Source organism: Leptopilina heterotoma, unplaced genomic scaffold, assembly GCF_015476425.1.
Source record: "Leptopilina heterotoma isolate Lh14 unplaced genomic scaffold, ASM1547642v1 Lhet_19, whole genome shotgun sequence".
Lineage (NCBI taxonomy): Eukaryota > Metazoa > Arthropoda > Insecta > Hymenoptera > Figitidae > Leptopilina > Leptopilina heterotoma.
In genome coordinates, this window is record NW_025110908.1 from 1,984,200 (window position 1) to 2,003,797 (window position 19,598).

At 21.7% G+C, this 19,598-nt stretch overlaps 1 protein-coding gene across 1 annotated transcript in view; it reads right to left on the reverse strand.

Moving 5' to 3' along the window:
• Positions 1 to 19,598, reverse strand: part of LOC122500680 — a 62,298-nt gene that overhangs the window by 31,255 nt on the left and 11,445 nt on the right. Inside the window, exons 4-7 of the mRNA XM_043609731.1 lie at positions 19,474 to 19,577; positions 13,867 to 14,043; positions 12,891 to 13,073; positions 8,474 to 8,656 (exon numbers count right to left, since the gene is read on the reverse strand). Coding sequence (XP_043465666.1) covers positions 8,474 to 8,656; positions 12,891 to 13,073; positions 13,867 to 14,043; positions 19,474 to 19,577 — 647 coding nt within the window. The remainder of the gene's footprint in view (positions 1 to 8,473; positions 8,657 to 12,890; positions 13,074 to 13,866; positions 14,044 to 19,473; positions 19,578 to 19,598) is intronic.

A 19,598-nucleotide genomic window follows, 5' to 3' on the forward strand; every position in this document is an offset into this window, starting at 1 on the left:
AAATATGAAACAAAGTTTCATAATTTGTACTTTTTATCCGAGATAATAAACCATAAGGCAAAAAAAAAAAAAAAATTATATACACATCGGAAAAGTGAAATACATATAAAATCGATTTATCAATTGAAAAATGTATTAACATAGAAAGAGGTTATCATCCTTCAATTAATTACTTGTTATTCTGGTTGAAACCAGTCTTTATTAATATTTAAGTATAACTTGTGATATTAAAATTCCATAATGAATGAAAATTAAATTTTTACAATATATGCTTAATAATTGATTGAATATAGTAAAAATTTGATGCATTCAAACTTAAGTGTTATAATAGTGAATTAATGTTGACAATTTTTGAAAAATTTTTTTTTCTACATTTATTTTTTCTATATTTATTTTTCTATATATATTTTTTTCTTTCAGATATCAAATCTTGACGGAGAAAAAATTATTTGGTTCTAAATTCTAATAATCGATTACTTGTAAAAATAAATATTTACTTAAATCGAATAAATTTTCCTTGCATTTGTTTTGCTTAAAATACTGAAGTTGGTTCAAATAAAAGAAAAAAAAAGAAAAAAAAAGGAAAGAAAAGAAAACATTTGTAAAATTACATCAGTTTGTGATGATAATTTCTGACCTGTGCTTCTCAATCAAAATCAGGCGATGTATAGGAGATAATTTTTTTAGCGAACACAAAAATATAATAAATTAATTAATAATTACAAAATACAAAATAGTTTTTTGTCAGTATATTCAGAACATTATCTTTGCACTTTTTTCCCTTTTTATCTACTTTTAGAATAAACTTGATATAAATTCAACTTTGAGGTTACTAAAGAATGATGACATTATAAATGTTTTGAATGAATTTAATTTCTTTCTCAAATGTGTGGATTTCTTATCTCTAATCTAAAGATTTCACTCTTTTTTTTATTTGACAATAAAAGAAAGTAGAAATAAAGATATCATTCCTTATACTAATTCCCCCTTATCATTATTACATTTTTGATCAACTTCTAGCAAAATAATAAAAGTTGGAAAACTTACGAGAATTCTCATAAATTTTCTCAACTACTGAGTTGCAAATATTTTTCTTCATTAAAGTACGCAAAAAAAAAACCCCGTGTTTCTCCTCTCTCAGAAAGGGTAAAATTATTATACTTGAAAAGTATTTCACATTTCACGACTTATGCTTTAACGTTCTAGTCTCCTTTTCTCTCTCTTGGTACAGTTATTATTATTCAAGATGTGGGTAAAATATACTCTCTCTGAGAGAAAGAAAAGAGAGTAAAACGCATATGAAAAAAAAAAAAAAAAAAAGAAACTCGACGCAAAACTCAACCGGAAGAACATTATACACGAAGTGTTTTTCTACAAAAGTTTAAAGTCTACTTGTATATATATATATATGCAGTATAATGTAAATTAAACAAAAAAAGGGAAGAGAAAAATACAGAGCATCTGGGGGATTTATTAATTCTGGGTCATGATAAAATTGACAGGACAAAGAGCCTATGCAGATGAACATATTATTCCATGTGAATATGGAAAATAAATAATGAAAATAAATTATAAAAAGAAATAATAAAAAGATGTAAACAAAAAGAAGTAATGAAAATAAATAATAAAAAGAAGTAAGGAAAAAAAATAATAAAAAGAAATAACAAAAATTAAGAGTAAAAAGAAGTAATGAAAATGAGTAATAAAAAGAAGTAATGAAAATAAATAATTAAGAAACAGTAAAGGATATAAAAGAAACAAAGGATGTAAAACGACAAGAATAGTGGAGACAGGAGAATGTATGCAAAAAACAATAGAATCAAAGACATGGAATTCAAGTCAATCAAAGAAGGAAGTTGAAAGTTGAAATTAATTACATTTGGAGGATCGTCCGAGATGTATGTTGTGTATAGTTATCTGAATATGAAAATAAAGCAATAATAATTGCAGATAGGAGAATTTAATTGTCGAGTGAACCATAAACAATTGCATTTTATAGTTGTATGTACCACCATTCGCGAATTTATTAATAATCAATATTTTATGAATAATTGATTTATTCCTTGTATATCGAAACTGTGGTGCAAATTTACGATTTATGGAAATTTTATAATAAAATAATATTGTTCATTTCAACTTTAATAAAAAATATATTATACTCACAAAAATGTATAACATTTAAACTCCCTTAAGATTTTATTTTTGAAATTTTTTGAAAATATTAGCAAAAATTTTCGTTTATTTGAACGGTCAAAACTTGTGAATCATAAAAGTAATGTCGTTGAAATGAACGAAAAATATATTTTCCATTTGAATTTTTCAAAAATTACTATACTAAAGTGGAAAATATTGTAAATTAAATAATCATTTAGTTATTTTTTTTTAATATGCAAAATAATTTTTATAAAATACAAATTTAAAGAAGTAACAAAAATATCGTCGTTTACTTCAACATTCAAAACTTTTGGAACATTAAAAATAAACTTTCCTAAAGTTTTGAACATTCAAATGAACGAAAATATTTATTCTCAAATATTTTCAAAAATTTCTATAATAAAATGAAAAATAAAATAAATTAAACATTAAACGTTAAAAGAATTAATTTTTTTAATTAAAAAAATACTTTATAATAAAATTCAAATTTAAACTAAGTAGCAAAACAAAAATCGTTCGTTTGAACGTTAAAAAATTCAAGATCATTGAAAATATGAAACAATAAAAATTTTGAATAGTTTTCGGTCAAGTTTTTTTACTCTTGATTTATATTTAGTAATGCAGAATAATTGAATAATTTTAGTTCTAATTTAATAATTTCATTTAATTTAACAAATTTTTAGTTTTCAATAATTTTTGTAAAAAAATCTTTTCTTTTTAATTGAAAGAAAAAATTTTTGGTAAATATATCATAACAAAATTCTTGAGTAAATTAGCTGAATATTTATTTCTGAACCACAAATTTTGATAGAAAGCCGCAAACTTTTTTCCTTCTAAAAAAAAGAAAGAAATTTTACTGAATTTTTAATCACAATTGTTTGTAAAAATTATTTTGTATTTTGTAAAAAACAAATTTAAATAATAAAATTTGTAAAAAATTGGCTAAAATTTCATTTTCCCAGCAAAATTTTACTGAATTTTAAATATTCCATCACATTGTTTACTTGTCGGTGAAGTTAACAGCCTTTATAATCAACAATAATCGAAGGAAAGAAATATTTTTATACCAAAAACAATAACAATTTTTTTAAGTTTTCTTTTTAAAACTTTAAAAAAAAAATGCAAAAAATTTTTTTTTACAAAAATATACATCAAAATTTTAATAGAAAAATATTTTTTTCTAATAATTTTTGATTTATATTTCCTTCATTTTTTTAATCGTAAACTGTTTGTTTACAAAAAAAAAATGAAAATAGTAAAAATACCTGTACGTAGAAATACTAAATTAAAAAATAAAACCTCCCTCTAAATGTTTAAAATAACTTTCTACTTAAAACATGTGACTGAAGACAACAAAATGTATTTTAATTAGTAAAAATAAAAAAGAGATAAAAACCTCATTAAGATATTAAAGAAAACTGATAAAAATAACGATGCTATTATTAATCTTCTCTTTTCTTGAATTAGTTTATTATTCACTTCTCGACTTTTTTTAACAACTTTTATCACTAATATTGAGTTTCGTTTTCGACACACTTTTTTACAAAAGCAAATTTTCTTCTTTGTATTTTTATTTTTGTTATTATTTATTATTAGCATTTTTTCATTTCACTCAAAAGTAAGATTTACGTATGAAACATTCACTTCGAGTATATAATTTTTGTTGCTTTTGATAAAATTTATTCTCAAAATTTTGAATTAGTAAAAAAAAATTAGAAAAAATTCAGTCACTAATTCAAATGAGTTAACATTTTTACTAATTTAAATTCAATTTAAATTTTTAAAAAATAAAAAAAGATAATTAAAAATTTTATTATTATTGCAATTATTATTATATACTATTTATACTCTTTAGCATTCAATGACTATATCTAAATTAAGAAAATGTATTTTTTGAATCGTTTTTTAATGTAAAAAAATCGTTATTGCTATAGAAGAAATTAATTAAACACTTAAAAACTAATTTTCAAGTGGTATGAAGGGCATGAGACATAAATAACGTCACCTTAGTCTAAACATTAAAATATTTCTCTTATCTCTTTTTTAAACTGACAAAAAATATTTACGAATGAAATAAAAATAACCACGCGGTGGAGAATGAAATGAACAAATAACAGCAACGACAGTTGAAATTTTGTAGAATGTCAAGTAGAAATTGAGAATACTCTGCTATTATTTAAACATAAAATTATGTAAAAATAAAAACAATGCATAAAATATTAATTTTATGTTAAATATTTATTAATTGTAATTAATTATTTTGTTATTCATAATAATAATAAATTTTATTTTTGAATAATTTTAAATAATTCTATTATTTACAATAATAATAATAATAATAATAATAATAATAATAATAATAATAATAATAATAATTTATTAATTTTAATTAGTTATTTTATTAATCATAATAATAATAAATATTCTTGAATGATTTTAAATAATTCTATTATTTACAATAATAATAATGATAATAATAATTATAATAATAATAATAATAATAATAATAATGAAAACCCAAAGGTAAAAATATGCAAAACCAATGTTTAGTTAAATAAAATAGAAAATTTCAGGAAAAGAAAATCATAAATTCTTTCGAACAATATTTAACCCTAAAAATACCTAAATAAATAAACGGTTAAAACATCTCATCCGCCACAATAATAATAATAGTAATAAATAAAAAATCTAAGGGAAAGAAAAACAAAATAAGTTACCAGAAGAGAAAATAAAGATCCGAGTTGTCACAGTTATAAGAATAGATTGTCATTTGAAATTCGGCTATAGCAAGTATAGTGTTGAGAAAGAAACAATTAGTCACATTTAACGTATAACTTTAGTTAAAAGAAAAAGATCGCCGACCTCTATACTTAACTTCAAAAAAAAATATTTCTTGAAACTAATGCGTAAAAGTTTCCTTTTCGAAAAACATTATCAATTTTGGTTGTGAATATTAAGAATTAAATAACAGTTAACTTGAAACTTAAATTATGACATGTAATTAGTAAATTATGTTTTTCTTGCTCCATTTGAATTAACTATGCATTTTCGACAAAACTACTTCAACGTTAATCTTAATAATTATTTTCATTCTATCTTTACTTCCAATTTCTTTATTTTTTGACTGTTTTTTATTTTTCAATTTTTTTATTAAAAATTTTAAATAAAAATTTATTCTTATTTACATAAATAAAGTATTTTATAATTAAGTTATTTTTATATTAATGAAACTAAATACCAAGATTTTTTTTAAAATACAAAAGAATTCAAACATTTTTAATATTTCCTCAATTAATAAAAACAATCAATCGTCTTCAATTCAAAATTTTCAGCAAAATTGTTCAATAAAATTATAAAATATTTTCCATCTAATTAATTAAAAAGTAAATGAATTTAAAAAAATTAATTAAAAAATAAACAAATAAAGAAAGAAAAAAACAGTAAAATAATAAACAAATCGGAAGTGTTCAATTAAAATAGAATGAAACTTGTTTTATTGTACTGTACATTGCGTGAGCCCAATGTATATTATAAGAAGATGTACAATATAATTGAATTAAACTCGAGTAGTTTCTTGGCGGAAATGGAAGAAAAAAATTCTACAAATAATAAGATTCAATTTGCATTTGTTAAAACTAACCTTACTGATTTATTAATTGGAAGATTCTTGTAGAAAATTGATGATTTTTCACACTTAAAATACACGTGGCGTCGGGACGTTCAGCGTCGTCAGTCGTCTGTACTATATCCCCTGTTTTGCGAACACGCGTGCGATCCAACCTTCTTCCCCCACTATCAGGACTCTCATTCCCCTCTTTCCCCCAATATAAACTTCCCCGACAAACAGGATTCCATCAGGTTTGTATTTACCTCCTTTAGATCCCTTTATTTTTAACTGTTTTTTTTTAAATAACCTCGCGAGCAAAATTATTTTGTAGAAAATATAATATTTCACAATATAAAAAGTGCAAAAATATAAATAAAATATCATTTTTGCACTTTCTTGTGTTAAAATTTTGTTGTAAAACAAATTTAAATTTTGGTTAATACTTTGGAATTCTTCTATTTTTTAATTTTTATACACAGTTCGCGAAAAATATTTTTTAGAATTTTAGATGTTTTAGTTTTTCTGTAGCTTATACTTTGCTTTTCGAATTTTATTTTTGGAGTTTTCTTTATGAATGTTTAAATTTTTTTTATGATTTTGGTTTTGTTCTAAAAATAATCGAAAACCTTTTATGTGCGGCAACATAAGGAATTATTGCTACTTCGCTGAAAAAAAAATTCATTTCATTCAAATAAACGATTCCTTGTCTATTATTATCAAATAAATATTTATTTGTATTACATAATTTTTATTTAACACAATTTTTAGGAATTATTTTTCAAAATTAAATTCTAAAATTTTTCTTCAGAAATTCAAATATTTAAAAATTCTTCTCAAAAATTCAATTATTTTCAAAATTCTAAAAGTTTTACTCAGGAATTCAAATATTTAAAAGTTCTACACAAAAATCTAATTATTTTCAAAATTAAAAAAAAAAATTTAATTATTTAAAAAATTTTTAAAGTTTCCTTCAGAAATTAAAATATTTAAACTTTTTCACAAAAATTCAATTATGTATTTTCAAAATTTTTAATAAAAAATTCTTCCAAAAACATTCAATTATTTTCAAAATTCTAAAATTTTTCCTCAGGAATTAAAATATTTAAAAAAAATTAATTCGCAAAAATTCAATTATTTTCATAAATAATAACTTTTTTCGCATGATTTCAATTTTGAACACAATTTTAATTGAATTTCACGAGAAATTCAGTTGGTTTTAATAATTTTATTAAACTTCTTTAAAAAAAATCAATTATTTTCACTACAATTATAATTTAATTCCTCGAAAAATTTAATTATTTTGAAAAATTTTTTAAATATTCAATTATTTTCAAAAATACTAGCATTTTTCCTCATAGGAATTTAAATATTTAAACAATAATTAAAACAATTTCTTATTGCAAAATTCAATTGTTTCCATAAATAATCAAATTCTACCTACACAGGATTTCAATTTTTTCAAAAACAATTTATTTATGTTACTCAAAATTTTAAATTATTTTTAAACATTTTATTTTATTTTTGAAAAAATAGAAATCGTGCGAAGAATTTGATTATTTGTGGAAATAATTTATTTTTATTTTAAATAATTAAATTCTCAAAGAATTTGCTAAAAAAGAATTGATTTTAGGAACGATACAGTAGCAATTTTTAAAAACAATTAAATTTTAAAAAGTTTTTAAATTTAAATCTTCAAAAGTTTTAATACGTGAGTAAAATTCTTATAATATTTAGAGATTTATTTGAAATTATGTTCAGACTATTATTTTCCTAAAAATTATTAAAGTTTCCTGGAATAATTTTATTTAAAAATTCTAAAAAATAATTGAATTTTAAAAAAATTGCATATTTTAATTCCTGTGGGAAACAAAATATGTATTTAAATATTTATTTACCAAAAATAACAAAAAATATTCAAGTTTTGAATGTAATTTAATTTTGAAATTATAGAAAAAATTAGTTTTTAAAAAAATTGTAATTAAAATTTTTTTGAAGATAATTGAATTCACAAAAATAGTTTTAAAAAATTGAAACAATTGGAAATTTTACAAAATTTTTTTGAAATGAATTTTATATTAAAATTATTTAAAATAATTATCAAGAGCGAAGCCTATATTTATTTTGATAATGGAAAAGCAATCGGATATTTAAATCGAATAAATTTTTTTGCTTTTTAATTTTTCAGTGTTTGATACATTTTTTTAATCCATAAAAATTGAAATGGAAATATTTTATTTTGAAAATAGTGATTTTGAGTCTTAAAAATGTATAACCGGTTCTTTGATCGGAACCCTAAATTATTAATTATTCTTTTAAATTGAAACATTCGTACATCCAGTGATATTACAAATAAAATAATAATCTTCAGGATTTACTGGATAATTATTTAAATAAATATGATTATCCAGTAATTCCTGAAGACTATTATTTAATTATTATTTTAATTATAATATTTTCGATTCTTACTTTCCAGGCTCAAAAATATAATTGCATCAATTTTGCCATGAAAATGAAATAAATTTTTTTTCATAAATAAAAGATTGTGGAATTTTTTTCTTTGCAAAAAAAAATATCTGAATAATGAAGATCAGCAGAAAAGATATAAAGAAACCACGAAAAAAATATTCTGGAAAGATATGAGACCGAAAAAGGAATAATTTCGATCGTACATTTATATTAAAAATAGGGGATAAAAAGAATAGATAGACTCACCAACACAACTTGTCAGAGTTTGAATGCTTATGTCCCATCGACCATTTTTGCAAACGATTGTTTTTGTTCTTTGCTTTGAGTCCGGAAATATCGTACCCATTCGACACTGGAAAGTTCTAGTTTCAAGGGTTCCATTCGACACAATGCTTCCGTTTGGTGCTGATACGTCAGGACAACCTAAAACTGCAGAAAAGTTTATCGTCAAAAAATTATTGGAAACATATGCCTTATTGCAATATTTTAAATAATCAACAGTTATATATCAATAAAATATCGTATTTTCTCAACTAAATAATTTTATTATCAAGAATTTTCCTGAAGTCTTAAAATTAAGTCTTAAAATCTCATTTATTAAAAATATTCGCTCAAATGAACGAATATTTTTATTCTATTTAAATATTTTCATAAATAATTCAATATTGCAATAAAATTTTAATTTGACCATTCAGAACTTAAAAGGCTTATATAAATTTAAATTTATTGAAAATCATTACCACAACAATATTGAAAATCAAACGAAAAAAAAAATGCTCGTAGAAAATAATTCTTCTTTTATGTCTGTTGCGAAAGATATTATAACAATTTTACTACTCTTTTTTGTGTCGCAAAAATTTATAAACACAATAAAGCTCAAGCAACAAGAGCGTTGAAAAATATTGTGCAAAAACTTTTTTCCATTATGGAAAATAGAATTTTTCCATTTACGACAAAAAAAAGCATTCACAACATCTGGAATTTTATCGCGAAAGAAAAGAGGAACAATATCTATTATAATTTATTCATTCATTTTGATGAAAATAAATCATCTTCCCCCACAAAGCAGTTTATATATGAAATGATAATAAAATTACGCAAATCGACGACCTCTCTCTCTCTCTCTCTCTCTCTCTCTCTCTCTCTCTCTCTCTCTCTCTCTCTCTCTCTCTCTCTCAGAATTTCCATGCGTTTCAAATATAAACTCAAAACTTTTTACACGTGACTGCGTCTTCGATTTCATGTGATAAAAATATTTCTTTATCGAGGCGTGTTTCATACGAACATAAATATTACATTTTTATTCAATATTATTAGATTCATACGAAAATCAATTTTTTTTTTTGCAAAAATACTTAAAGGAATATTATTAAAACCTAGTATTTTTATTACTTTTTGCGATTTAGTACTATTTGAATATATTTCTTAGATTTGTAACCAACGTTTTTTTGAGGATATCAAATTAAGACAAAAAACGAATCAAAAGCGTTGCTTCGCAACACTTTTGATTCGTTTTTTGACTCAATTTGATATCATTAGGAAAACTGTGACACTTAAATCTTTCTTTTTTTTTGAAAATTTGTCTTACTTTAAATCCGCTAAAAAATGAAATAAAAAATAATTTTCAAAAATTTTGATAAAATTCTTTGAAACAATTCAATTATAATTTATAATTTCCAAAAATTTAAAAAAAATTCTTCGCAAGAATTCGATTATTTTCACAAATAGTGAAATTTTTAACTGTAATTCAATTATTTTCAATAACTACTATTTTTCAAAAAAATTCCTAAAAGAACTCAATTATTTAAAAAAAATCTAATAAATTTCTTCGAAAGGATTTAATTACTTTTTAAAAATTTTAATAAAATGTTTCGCAAGAATTCAATTGAGTCATTCCATTATATTTCGACTAAAGTCGTTGCTGACTAATTTTAAAAAATTATAATATTTTGCAGGAATGATGTTAAAGATATTAGGATCACCGAACAAAAAGAATTTTTTAAATATTTTTTATATTTATTGTAAAATAAGCATCTAAAGTATATGAAGTCGTAAAAACTGTCACATTTTCATCTATTAGAAAATATTAAAGAAAACACATAATTTACTATAAAAATGTAAAAAAGTTATAAGAATTTATTAAGAATGAATTGTTTTATTATTATAAATTGATAGAAACAATTATTAATAAGAAATATTAAATAAAAAAGGATTTTAAAGTTCACCTGCCAAATAACCTAATTTTGCAAATTTCATTCACTAAATGTGAGAAAGAGAAATCATTAAATTGAATAAAACCTTATGAAATATAAAGAACCTGTGATTAACTTTTAGTTTTTCTTATCACTTTCTTCCTTTTTTCTTCATAAATGTTAAAAAATAAGCAATTAAAACTGGCACTTTGCTTATTTTCACGATTTTAAAATGCAAATAACTTCTGCCCAGAAAAATGAAAAATTACGAAAATTGGACAATAATTATTTGATCACTAAATACACTCACTGGAAAAAGATTTTCTTTGGTCCCGAAGCTATTTTCCGAAATAATTAATTTTAAACTTTTCACTATTTCTATCAGGTTAATACATGTGATTTTTTTAAAACTGAAGTTGGTTCAAAACGATTAAACAAGAAGAGCTAACTTCGTCCTTTAAAAAACACATGTATTAACCTGATAAAAATAGTAAAAAGTTTAAAGTTAATGAATTCGGAAAATAGCTTCGGGACCAAAGAAAATCTTTTTCCAGTGAGTGTATCTAGTGATCAAATAATTATTGCCCAATTTTCGTAATTTTTCATTTTTCTGGGCTGAAGTTATTTGCATTTTAAAATCGTGAAAATAAGCAAAGTGCCAGTTTTAATTGCTTATTTTTTAACATTTATGAAGAAAAAAGGAAGAAAGTGATAAGAAAAACTAAAAGTTAATCACAGGTACTTTATATTTCATAAGGTTTTATTTAATTTAATGATTTCTCTTTCTCACATTTAGTGAATGAAATTTGCAAAATTAGGTTATTTGGCAGGTGAACTTAAAAATCCTTTTTTATTTAATATTTCTTATTAATAATTGTTTCTATCAATTTATAATAATAAAACAATTCTTTCTTAATAAATTCTTATAACTTTTTTACATTTTTATAGTAAATTATGTGTTTTCTTTAATATTTTCTAATAGATGAAAATGTGACAGTTTTTACGACTTCATATACTTTAGATGCTTATTTTACAATAAATATAAAAAATATTTAAAAAATTCTTTTTGTTCGGTGATCCTAATATCTTTAACATCATTCCTGCAAAATATTATAATTTTTTAAAATTAGTCAGCAACGACTTTAGTCGAAATATAATGGAATGACTCAATTATATTCATAAATAATAGAATTTTTCACAGGAATTTAATTATTTTTAAAACTATTAATAAATTTTAATATAAGAATTCAATTATTATCAAAAGTAGTCAAATTATTCGCAGGATTTCAATTATTTTTTAAAACAATTTTAAATAAATTATTAAAAAAATTTAATTATTCTTAAAAATTATTACTACTTTACTGAAAACAAATTTTGTTTAATTATTTCATCAAATTATTTTCAATATTTACTATTTTATTAAATTTTCTCAAAACAATTCAAATATTTAGAAAAATTTCGACAAAATTCTCTACAAGAAATCAAATATTTTTAATAATTTTGAAAAAATTTGTTTATATTAATTCAATTATATTGAATACAATATTGTAATTTAATTTCTAAAAAGAAATCAATTATTTGCAATACATTTATAATAAAATTCCTCGAAAAAATTCAATTACATTAAAAAAAATACTAAAAGTTTACCTAAAGAATTCAAATATTAAAAAAAAAATTAATACAATATTTTGCAAAAAATCAATTCTTTTCATAAATAATCAAATTCTTCGCTGGATTTTAATTATTTTGAATACAATTTTAATTGCTTTACTCAAAAAATCCAATTACTATTAAAAATCCTTCGAATGAATTCAATTCTTTTCAAAAATTTTGATAAAATTCTTTATGAGAATTCAATTATTTAGAAATCTTCAATTGTTACCTATACAATTTTTTTTTGTTAAATAATTGAATTCTCATAAAACTTCCTATTAAGAATTAATTTAAAAAATAATTTTAGTTAAAATTTCAAAAAATAATTTAATTTCAAAAGCGTTGCAGTAGTAATATTTAGAAGCAATTAGTTTTTAAAAAGTTTTATATTCAAATTATTAAAAATTTTACTTTTTGTGGAAAACTAAATTTAAATATTAATTTAACAAAAATTATTTAAAATTCAAGTACCAAAATTATTTAAGTTGTAAATAATTTAATTTAGAAATTCTGAAAAAATTAGATATTTGGAAAATTGTAATTACAATTTTGCAAAAAAGATTTGAATTCCCGAAAATAATTTTTAAAAAATTGAAGCAATTGAAAATTGTATCAAATTTTATTGAAATAAATTTTATATTTTAAGAATTTCATTTTTTTTACTTTTAACAATTATTTTTAAGTAGAATCGTATTTTTGACGAATTCCAATTAAAAATTTGGAATATAATTGAATTTTACAAAAAAGCCTTTTAATCCCAAAAAGGAAATAATTATCTACGAAATATATATTGGTTTGAATTAATAAAATGAAGATACCTTTATATTGCAACAAAAATCCACGAGCAGGATACAAATTCTTCGATGCAACTAGGTCAACTGTTACTAAATTTGTATTTGAAATTACAGTAATTCCAGCAGCGGTTCCACAATTTTCGTAAACTGTTTTGCCACTGTCTCTTATTCTTATGACATCCACACAGCTTCCATCCAGCTCATGAGCTGCAAATAGAAAATATTTATTTACTACCATATTTCATAAAATAAGGATTTTTAATTTATTCCAAAATTTATTTAAGAAAAATATGTATTTTTTAATATTTACTTTTTTTAAAACTGTTTTTTAAACTTGCAATAAAAAGACTTCTTTGAATTTATATTTTATTAGGCAAAATATTATTTTTTATAATTAAAGAATTTATTTTTAATTATGTTCGTTTGCCGTATTTTTCATTTCAATCTTGTAATTTGCAAAAATATTAGAATTAAAAAAAATATTTCCTTCATTTGAAGGTTCGAAACTTTAGTTTGTGATGTAAAATCAAAATTACGAAAATTTCTTCCCATGATTTTATAAAACTCGAAAAATTCTCAGCTTTATTCTAATTTAAAAATTGTGATTAAAAATCAAATTTATGAAAAAATTGCCCTTTATTAAAAAAAAATAGGAATTTTGTTAAAAAATTGTCACTGAGAAATATAAATTATAGAAACATAAAATAAAAAAATATTGATAACATTTTTGAAAGACTTAAGAGTGAAAATTTTAGTTACCTCATATTTTAAAATTATTCATGATGCGACACAAAAGCCCACTGAATATTTCAATATATAATGGATTAAGTTTTCAAAAAAATGAGTATCCACTTTTTTTCTATACTTTCTTGCTGAGCTTTTTACGTTGCAAAAAATTTAGGACGTGATATATATGTATATGAAAGAAATATGAGAGTTTTAACCCTGAGATGAGATCAAAGACATCGAGTGGCAAATTCGAGAACTTAAAAGCACTTACCGCGAATATGGAGGTCGTGAATTGTCAGCTCTATCCTCTGCCCAGGGAGAGATCTAAATATCCACCCACAAGAATTTTCTCCAAGATAATAGAGAGGATATCCTGGATTTCTGATGTAACCTTCCTCCCCCTCTATCACCTTCACATGTAGATTGCAATATTTTTTTATTTCTACTTCTGAAACAAAAAACAAAATGCCAACATTTATTTTCAAAAATTTTAATAAAATATATTCAATTATTTTCAATAGAACTTTTTTTCTTTTTATTTATTTAAATATAAGTAACAAGAACACAACTACATTTTATACAAATAAACTTTTTAGAAAGAAATTCATTATTTTCATATAAAAATAAAATTTTAATATAATTCGTCAATTATTTTTAAGAATTTTATAAAAATTTCTGCAAAGTATTCAATTTTTAAACAAAATTTTAATAAAATTTAACGAAAGAATTCAATTATTATCGCAGAAATTCAATTATTTTTTAAACAATTTCAATAAAATTTCTCGAAATAATTCAATTATTTAGAAAAATCTTAATAAAACTTCTCAAAAGAATTCAATTATTTTCGCAGGAATTCAATTATTTTCAATACAATTTTTATAAAATTTCTCGTAAAAATTCAATTATTTTTAAAAATTTTGACAAAATTTTTCGGAAAAATTCAATTATTTTCGCAGGAATTCAATTATTTTCAATACAATTTTTATAAAATTTCTCGTAATAATTCAATTATTTAAAAAAATTTAACAAAACTTCTTAAAAGAATTCAATTATTTTCGCAGGAATTCAATTACATATTTTCAATATTATTTTAATAAAATTTCTCGTAAGAATTCAATTATTTTCAAAAAATTTGATAGAATTTCTCGTAAGAATTCAATATTATTTTCAATAATCTTGATCAAATTCTTTGTAAGAATTTAATTATATATTCAATAAAATTTTAATAAATTTCTGAAATTCAATTATTTTCAAATATTTACTATTTGAAGAAAATTTCTCTAAATAACTCAATTATTTAAACAAAATTTAATAGCTGCAAAAATTGAATTATTTTTTTTTGTTTTAATAAAACGGTTTAATTATTTTCAACAATTTTAATGAAATTCTTTGATACAATCCAATTAATTTTAAATATTTTTCCAAGAATTAAATTATTTTAAATAAAATAAAATAAAATAAAATTTCGCCAGAAAATTAAATTGTTTTCTAAAATTTTAATTAAATTGAATTCCTGCGATGAATTTTATTTTATTTAAAATAATTGAATTCTTGGCAAGAATTTTGTCAAAATATTTGAAATTAATTGAATTTTTCTTGGAAAAAGAGTCTCGCAAAACTTATTCTCTAAATCTAAATTAGTAAAAATTTGAACTAAAATTTGGACAAAACTGATATGGAATTTTTAAAATTGAATGAATTTATTTATTATTAATTTAGAATAATTTTTTAGTTAATATTTTTTAGTTTCAGAATGTCAAATTAAATATACAAAAATAAATTTTGATTATTACGACAAAACAATTTTGCTTAATTAATTTTTATAATTATTTATTCTTCAAAACATGAAATTAAAATTTCATTGATTTTATTGTTAAATTATTAATTAATATATTAATTAATATTTATTAATAATTTCCACACTGAAGACATTTAAAAAGAAAAATTATCAAAAAAAAAATATAAAAAAGAAGAAAAGAATACCGAATACGATTTTTTAAAGAGAAGAAACAAAAAACAAAACAAAATAGGTATATAATGATCATTAGAAAACTTTTTTCTGAAATAAAGAAATTATTTGAACTTGTGAGATTCCAATTCCAAAAGTTTCAAGCATTTACTAAAGTTTATAGGAATTTTATTTGATTTAGAGAAAAATTTATTTGACTCCAAATAAAGAAAGAAGACAAGAAAACTTTCTTTTTCAATCGACGTCTGTTTTTTCTCTCTTCTTTATTTATTTGATTTCAAATAAATTCTTGTCTAAATTGAAATAAAATATTCTTGTTAACTTGAATAATAGATTGTTGAAAAGAATAGTTTTGAAAGTAGCCGCACAGTCAGTGTTTGAGTTTCGAAATAATGCATTTGTACTTTTGTTAAAAAAAAGAAAAAAATAAGCGATTCTTCTTTTTTTTCTCCAGCATCAAGAGAACACTGTCTCGTATGTGTTGGAAACATTATGAAAAGTCATAAATTTGATATCAGCGATGTCTGGGGGGATATATTATATTTGTGTGAATAGACACAAGTGTGCCCTTGTCCCAATTTCTCTCGGGGGTGTAAAGTTGGGCGGCTGCGAAACTAGGAGAGGGAATATAAATGTTGGTGGTAGGAATTGGACCGATTGTAGGGCGTCGAAGGGGAATCATCAATTTTATTCCCCTGCACTTGATATACATGTACATAAAAACGTGTTTTTTCCTTCTTTCTCTATTTGTCTTGATTCCCTGTACACAGAGAATATCAGGTATAGGGCAAATAGAACCACACACGTCCTATCTCAACAAATTGGAAATTGTCAAGTAGAATTGCACGAATTTTTTCTTTTATTCTCCGTTTAATTGATGTAACTTATCTTTCGCTTTATTCTTTTCTTGGTACACTGGAAAAAAAAATTTAATTCAAATGAATTTATTAATAAATAAATAAATAAATAAAATTTGTCTATTATCGAATTAATATTTACTTAGATCAAATGTGACTCGAAACCAAGAAAGGTTTTAAATCAAATGGTATTTGAATCAAATACTGAAATAGTAAAATTTATTTGATTTTAACAAAAAATTATTTGATTTAAATAAAAACTATTTGATTTACATAAAAACTATTTAATTTCAATAAAAATTATTTGACTTAATTAAAAATTATTAGATTTAATTAAAAATTATTTGATAATAGACAAGGGCTTTGAATCAAATGCGCATTCTTTTTCATTGTAGCAATACAATTTTTTCTTGTTTGATACTAAAATAAAAAAAAGATATTTAAAAAAATAAAAGACGAATTTCTTTCGATTTTTTTAAATTCTTTACATTGTGACTACTTATTTAGTGATTTAGTTGGCACAGCATTTTATCAACTGAAGAGTCGGAGGTACTTGATTGAGTCAGGAAAATGTACCAGCTTGCATAATTAGTCACTTTCCCGATAAAATTTTAATATTGTAGCAAAAATTCATAAATTTCAATGTTGCACGTTCTTCATTTGTCAAACGAAATATTTAAAATTTACATCATAAATATTCGAACAAAATTTTTGATAAATCAATTTGAAAGCATTGTTTGAGCATTATTTTGTATAAATAATTTGTATATGCAGGGTTGGGAAAATAAATTTTTTCCTAATTTCAACTCAATTATTTTTGGAATTTTTAATTCAAATTCTTTTCTAAATCAATTATTTTCAATAATTTTTGAGAAAATTCTTTTAGAATTCAGTTATATTCAAAGAAAAAAAAGTTCACCTATAAAATAATTCTGAAATCCACTTATTTTACTTCTACAAAATTTTCAATTTCAATTATTTAAGATTCAAATTTTTAAAAATTTAAATTTGGAATCTTTGAAATTCAATTATTTATAAAAATTGTCAACACACTCTTATCAAAATTGAGATATTTTTGAAATTTTTAACTAAAATATTATTCTCTAAATTTACTATTTTTTAATAGTTTTTAGAAAATTCTTTCAGAATTCAATTATTAAAAGAAAAATAGAAAGTTCACCTGAAATAATTCTAAAATTACAATTTTTTTCTAATTCGATTTTATGAAATTTCGAATATTCGAAAATTTTGCAATTAAATATTTTAAAAAATCTAATAATTTCAAAAAATGTAAATAAAATTTTTTTCGAAAAACTAACTCATTCGGAATTTTTCATTAAAATCATTAAACATTCAAATTTTCAAAAATTTTAATTTGAAATGATTTGAAATTCAATTGTTTATAATATTTGAAAATGCAACTCTTATAAAAATTATTTTTGGAATTTTTTTTAGTATAATTATTCATTATAATAATTTATAAGTAATAATATTACATGTTAGTTCTTCAAAAATTAATTATTTATAATAAATTTAATTTTATATTCTGTAAAGTTCATTTGTCCAAAATAAAAATAATTTGGGTTTTTATATATTAAAATTTCTGATTTCAACATTTTGATTTGAAATTTTTTTTTTCAAGACAAATAAAAAAAATTCAAGAAGAATAGAATCTTTTTAACTTTTTTAAAGGTGGTCCCAAAAATTTTATATTTTTCTAAAAAATTCTAAAAATTTAACATTTTTTCCGAACTTTTGATAAAATTTCCTGATTTTGCCCTGATTTTCCCGAATTTTATTCAAATTCCCTTATTTACTTAACTTGTGTCAAAACGAATATTATATTTTGTGCGCATAAAAATTATAGAGAAATAAAATTTTTTTCAAAAATGGAATCATAGTATTTTATTTGCTTATGAATATTAATTTAGTAATCAATTAAATATTAAAATCATGTGGAAATTTGAAATCAATATTTAAATTTTCATTGAACGCCTAATAAAAAATATTAAATAACTTTGCGAAAAAAGGTGGGACTAACTAAATAATTTGTTGTCATAATTCGGTGAAAATTTGAAAAATTAATAAGAATTTAAAATTTTAATTAAGTTTCAAATAATAAAAGAATAGTTTAATTTTCATTATGTGTTAAAAAAGAAAAGAAAATTCTTTCATTTTAAAACCGTGACCTAAGTAACTGGTGGCCTCTGTACGAATTTAACGGAAACTTTTGAGCAAAAGTTTCTTACCCAGCGAGAAAATTTGAATTTAAAAAATTTTAGTAATTTACTTTTTATTCGAAATTCAAAAATTAAATTTATTTAATTTAATTAAAATTTTAGTATTTCTAAAAAAATGTGTTAATTTATTATATTCCTTTTTAAAAAAAAAAATTTTCTCTAATTGTATGGAAGCAACGAGTAAAAGACATTGCAATTGAAAAAATCTGACGTGAAAATATTAAAACTTTCCAAATCAAAAGTTACTATTCAAAAAAAAAATTGTTAAGTTAATAACAACTGTTATTTTTACTTTTACAGAAACATAATATTTTCCTCCAATCCTGTTGACCGAAAGCACTTTACTTTATGGCAAATATCCAATTTCTTGACATCTGAACCAAAGTATATTTACATATTCTCTCTCTTTCTCTCTCTATATACATATGATTCATTGTTAATTTTTGTCGCAAACGGAACTTTTGATAAAAACTATAAGTGCACCTAAAAGCATTGAGGGTAGATTTATTTTTCCAACCCTCCACAATTTGGATTAGAAATGCACTGAATTCACAGCTGTTCGATTCCTATATATACAATATTTTTCTGAATATTTCGGAAAAGGGTCCTATTGTGATCGGCGTTTGCGGTAGGTGCACCGCATGTTCCTTTTTGTCTACATTTTGTACAATTTCTATGTATATGCATACAAATGAATATATCCTGATATTAATACCAACAATAATAGTGAGAGATTAAAGAAAATCTCCAGTATTGATGGGTAATATTTTCCTACATTCGTATTATGTATATTCAACAAAAAATTTTCTTACCAGGTATACATGCATATTTTACACGAATGTTTGCTGGATTCCAAATAGGAGGTCCAGGATGATCCGAGGACATTTTGTATCTACAATGTTGTTGTCCTGAGCATCTGAAAAAAGGAAAAATATTT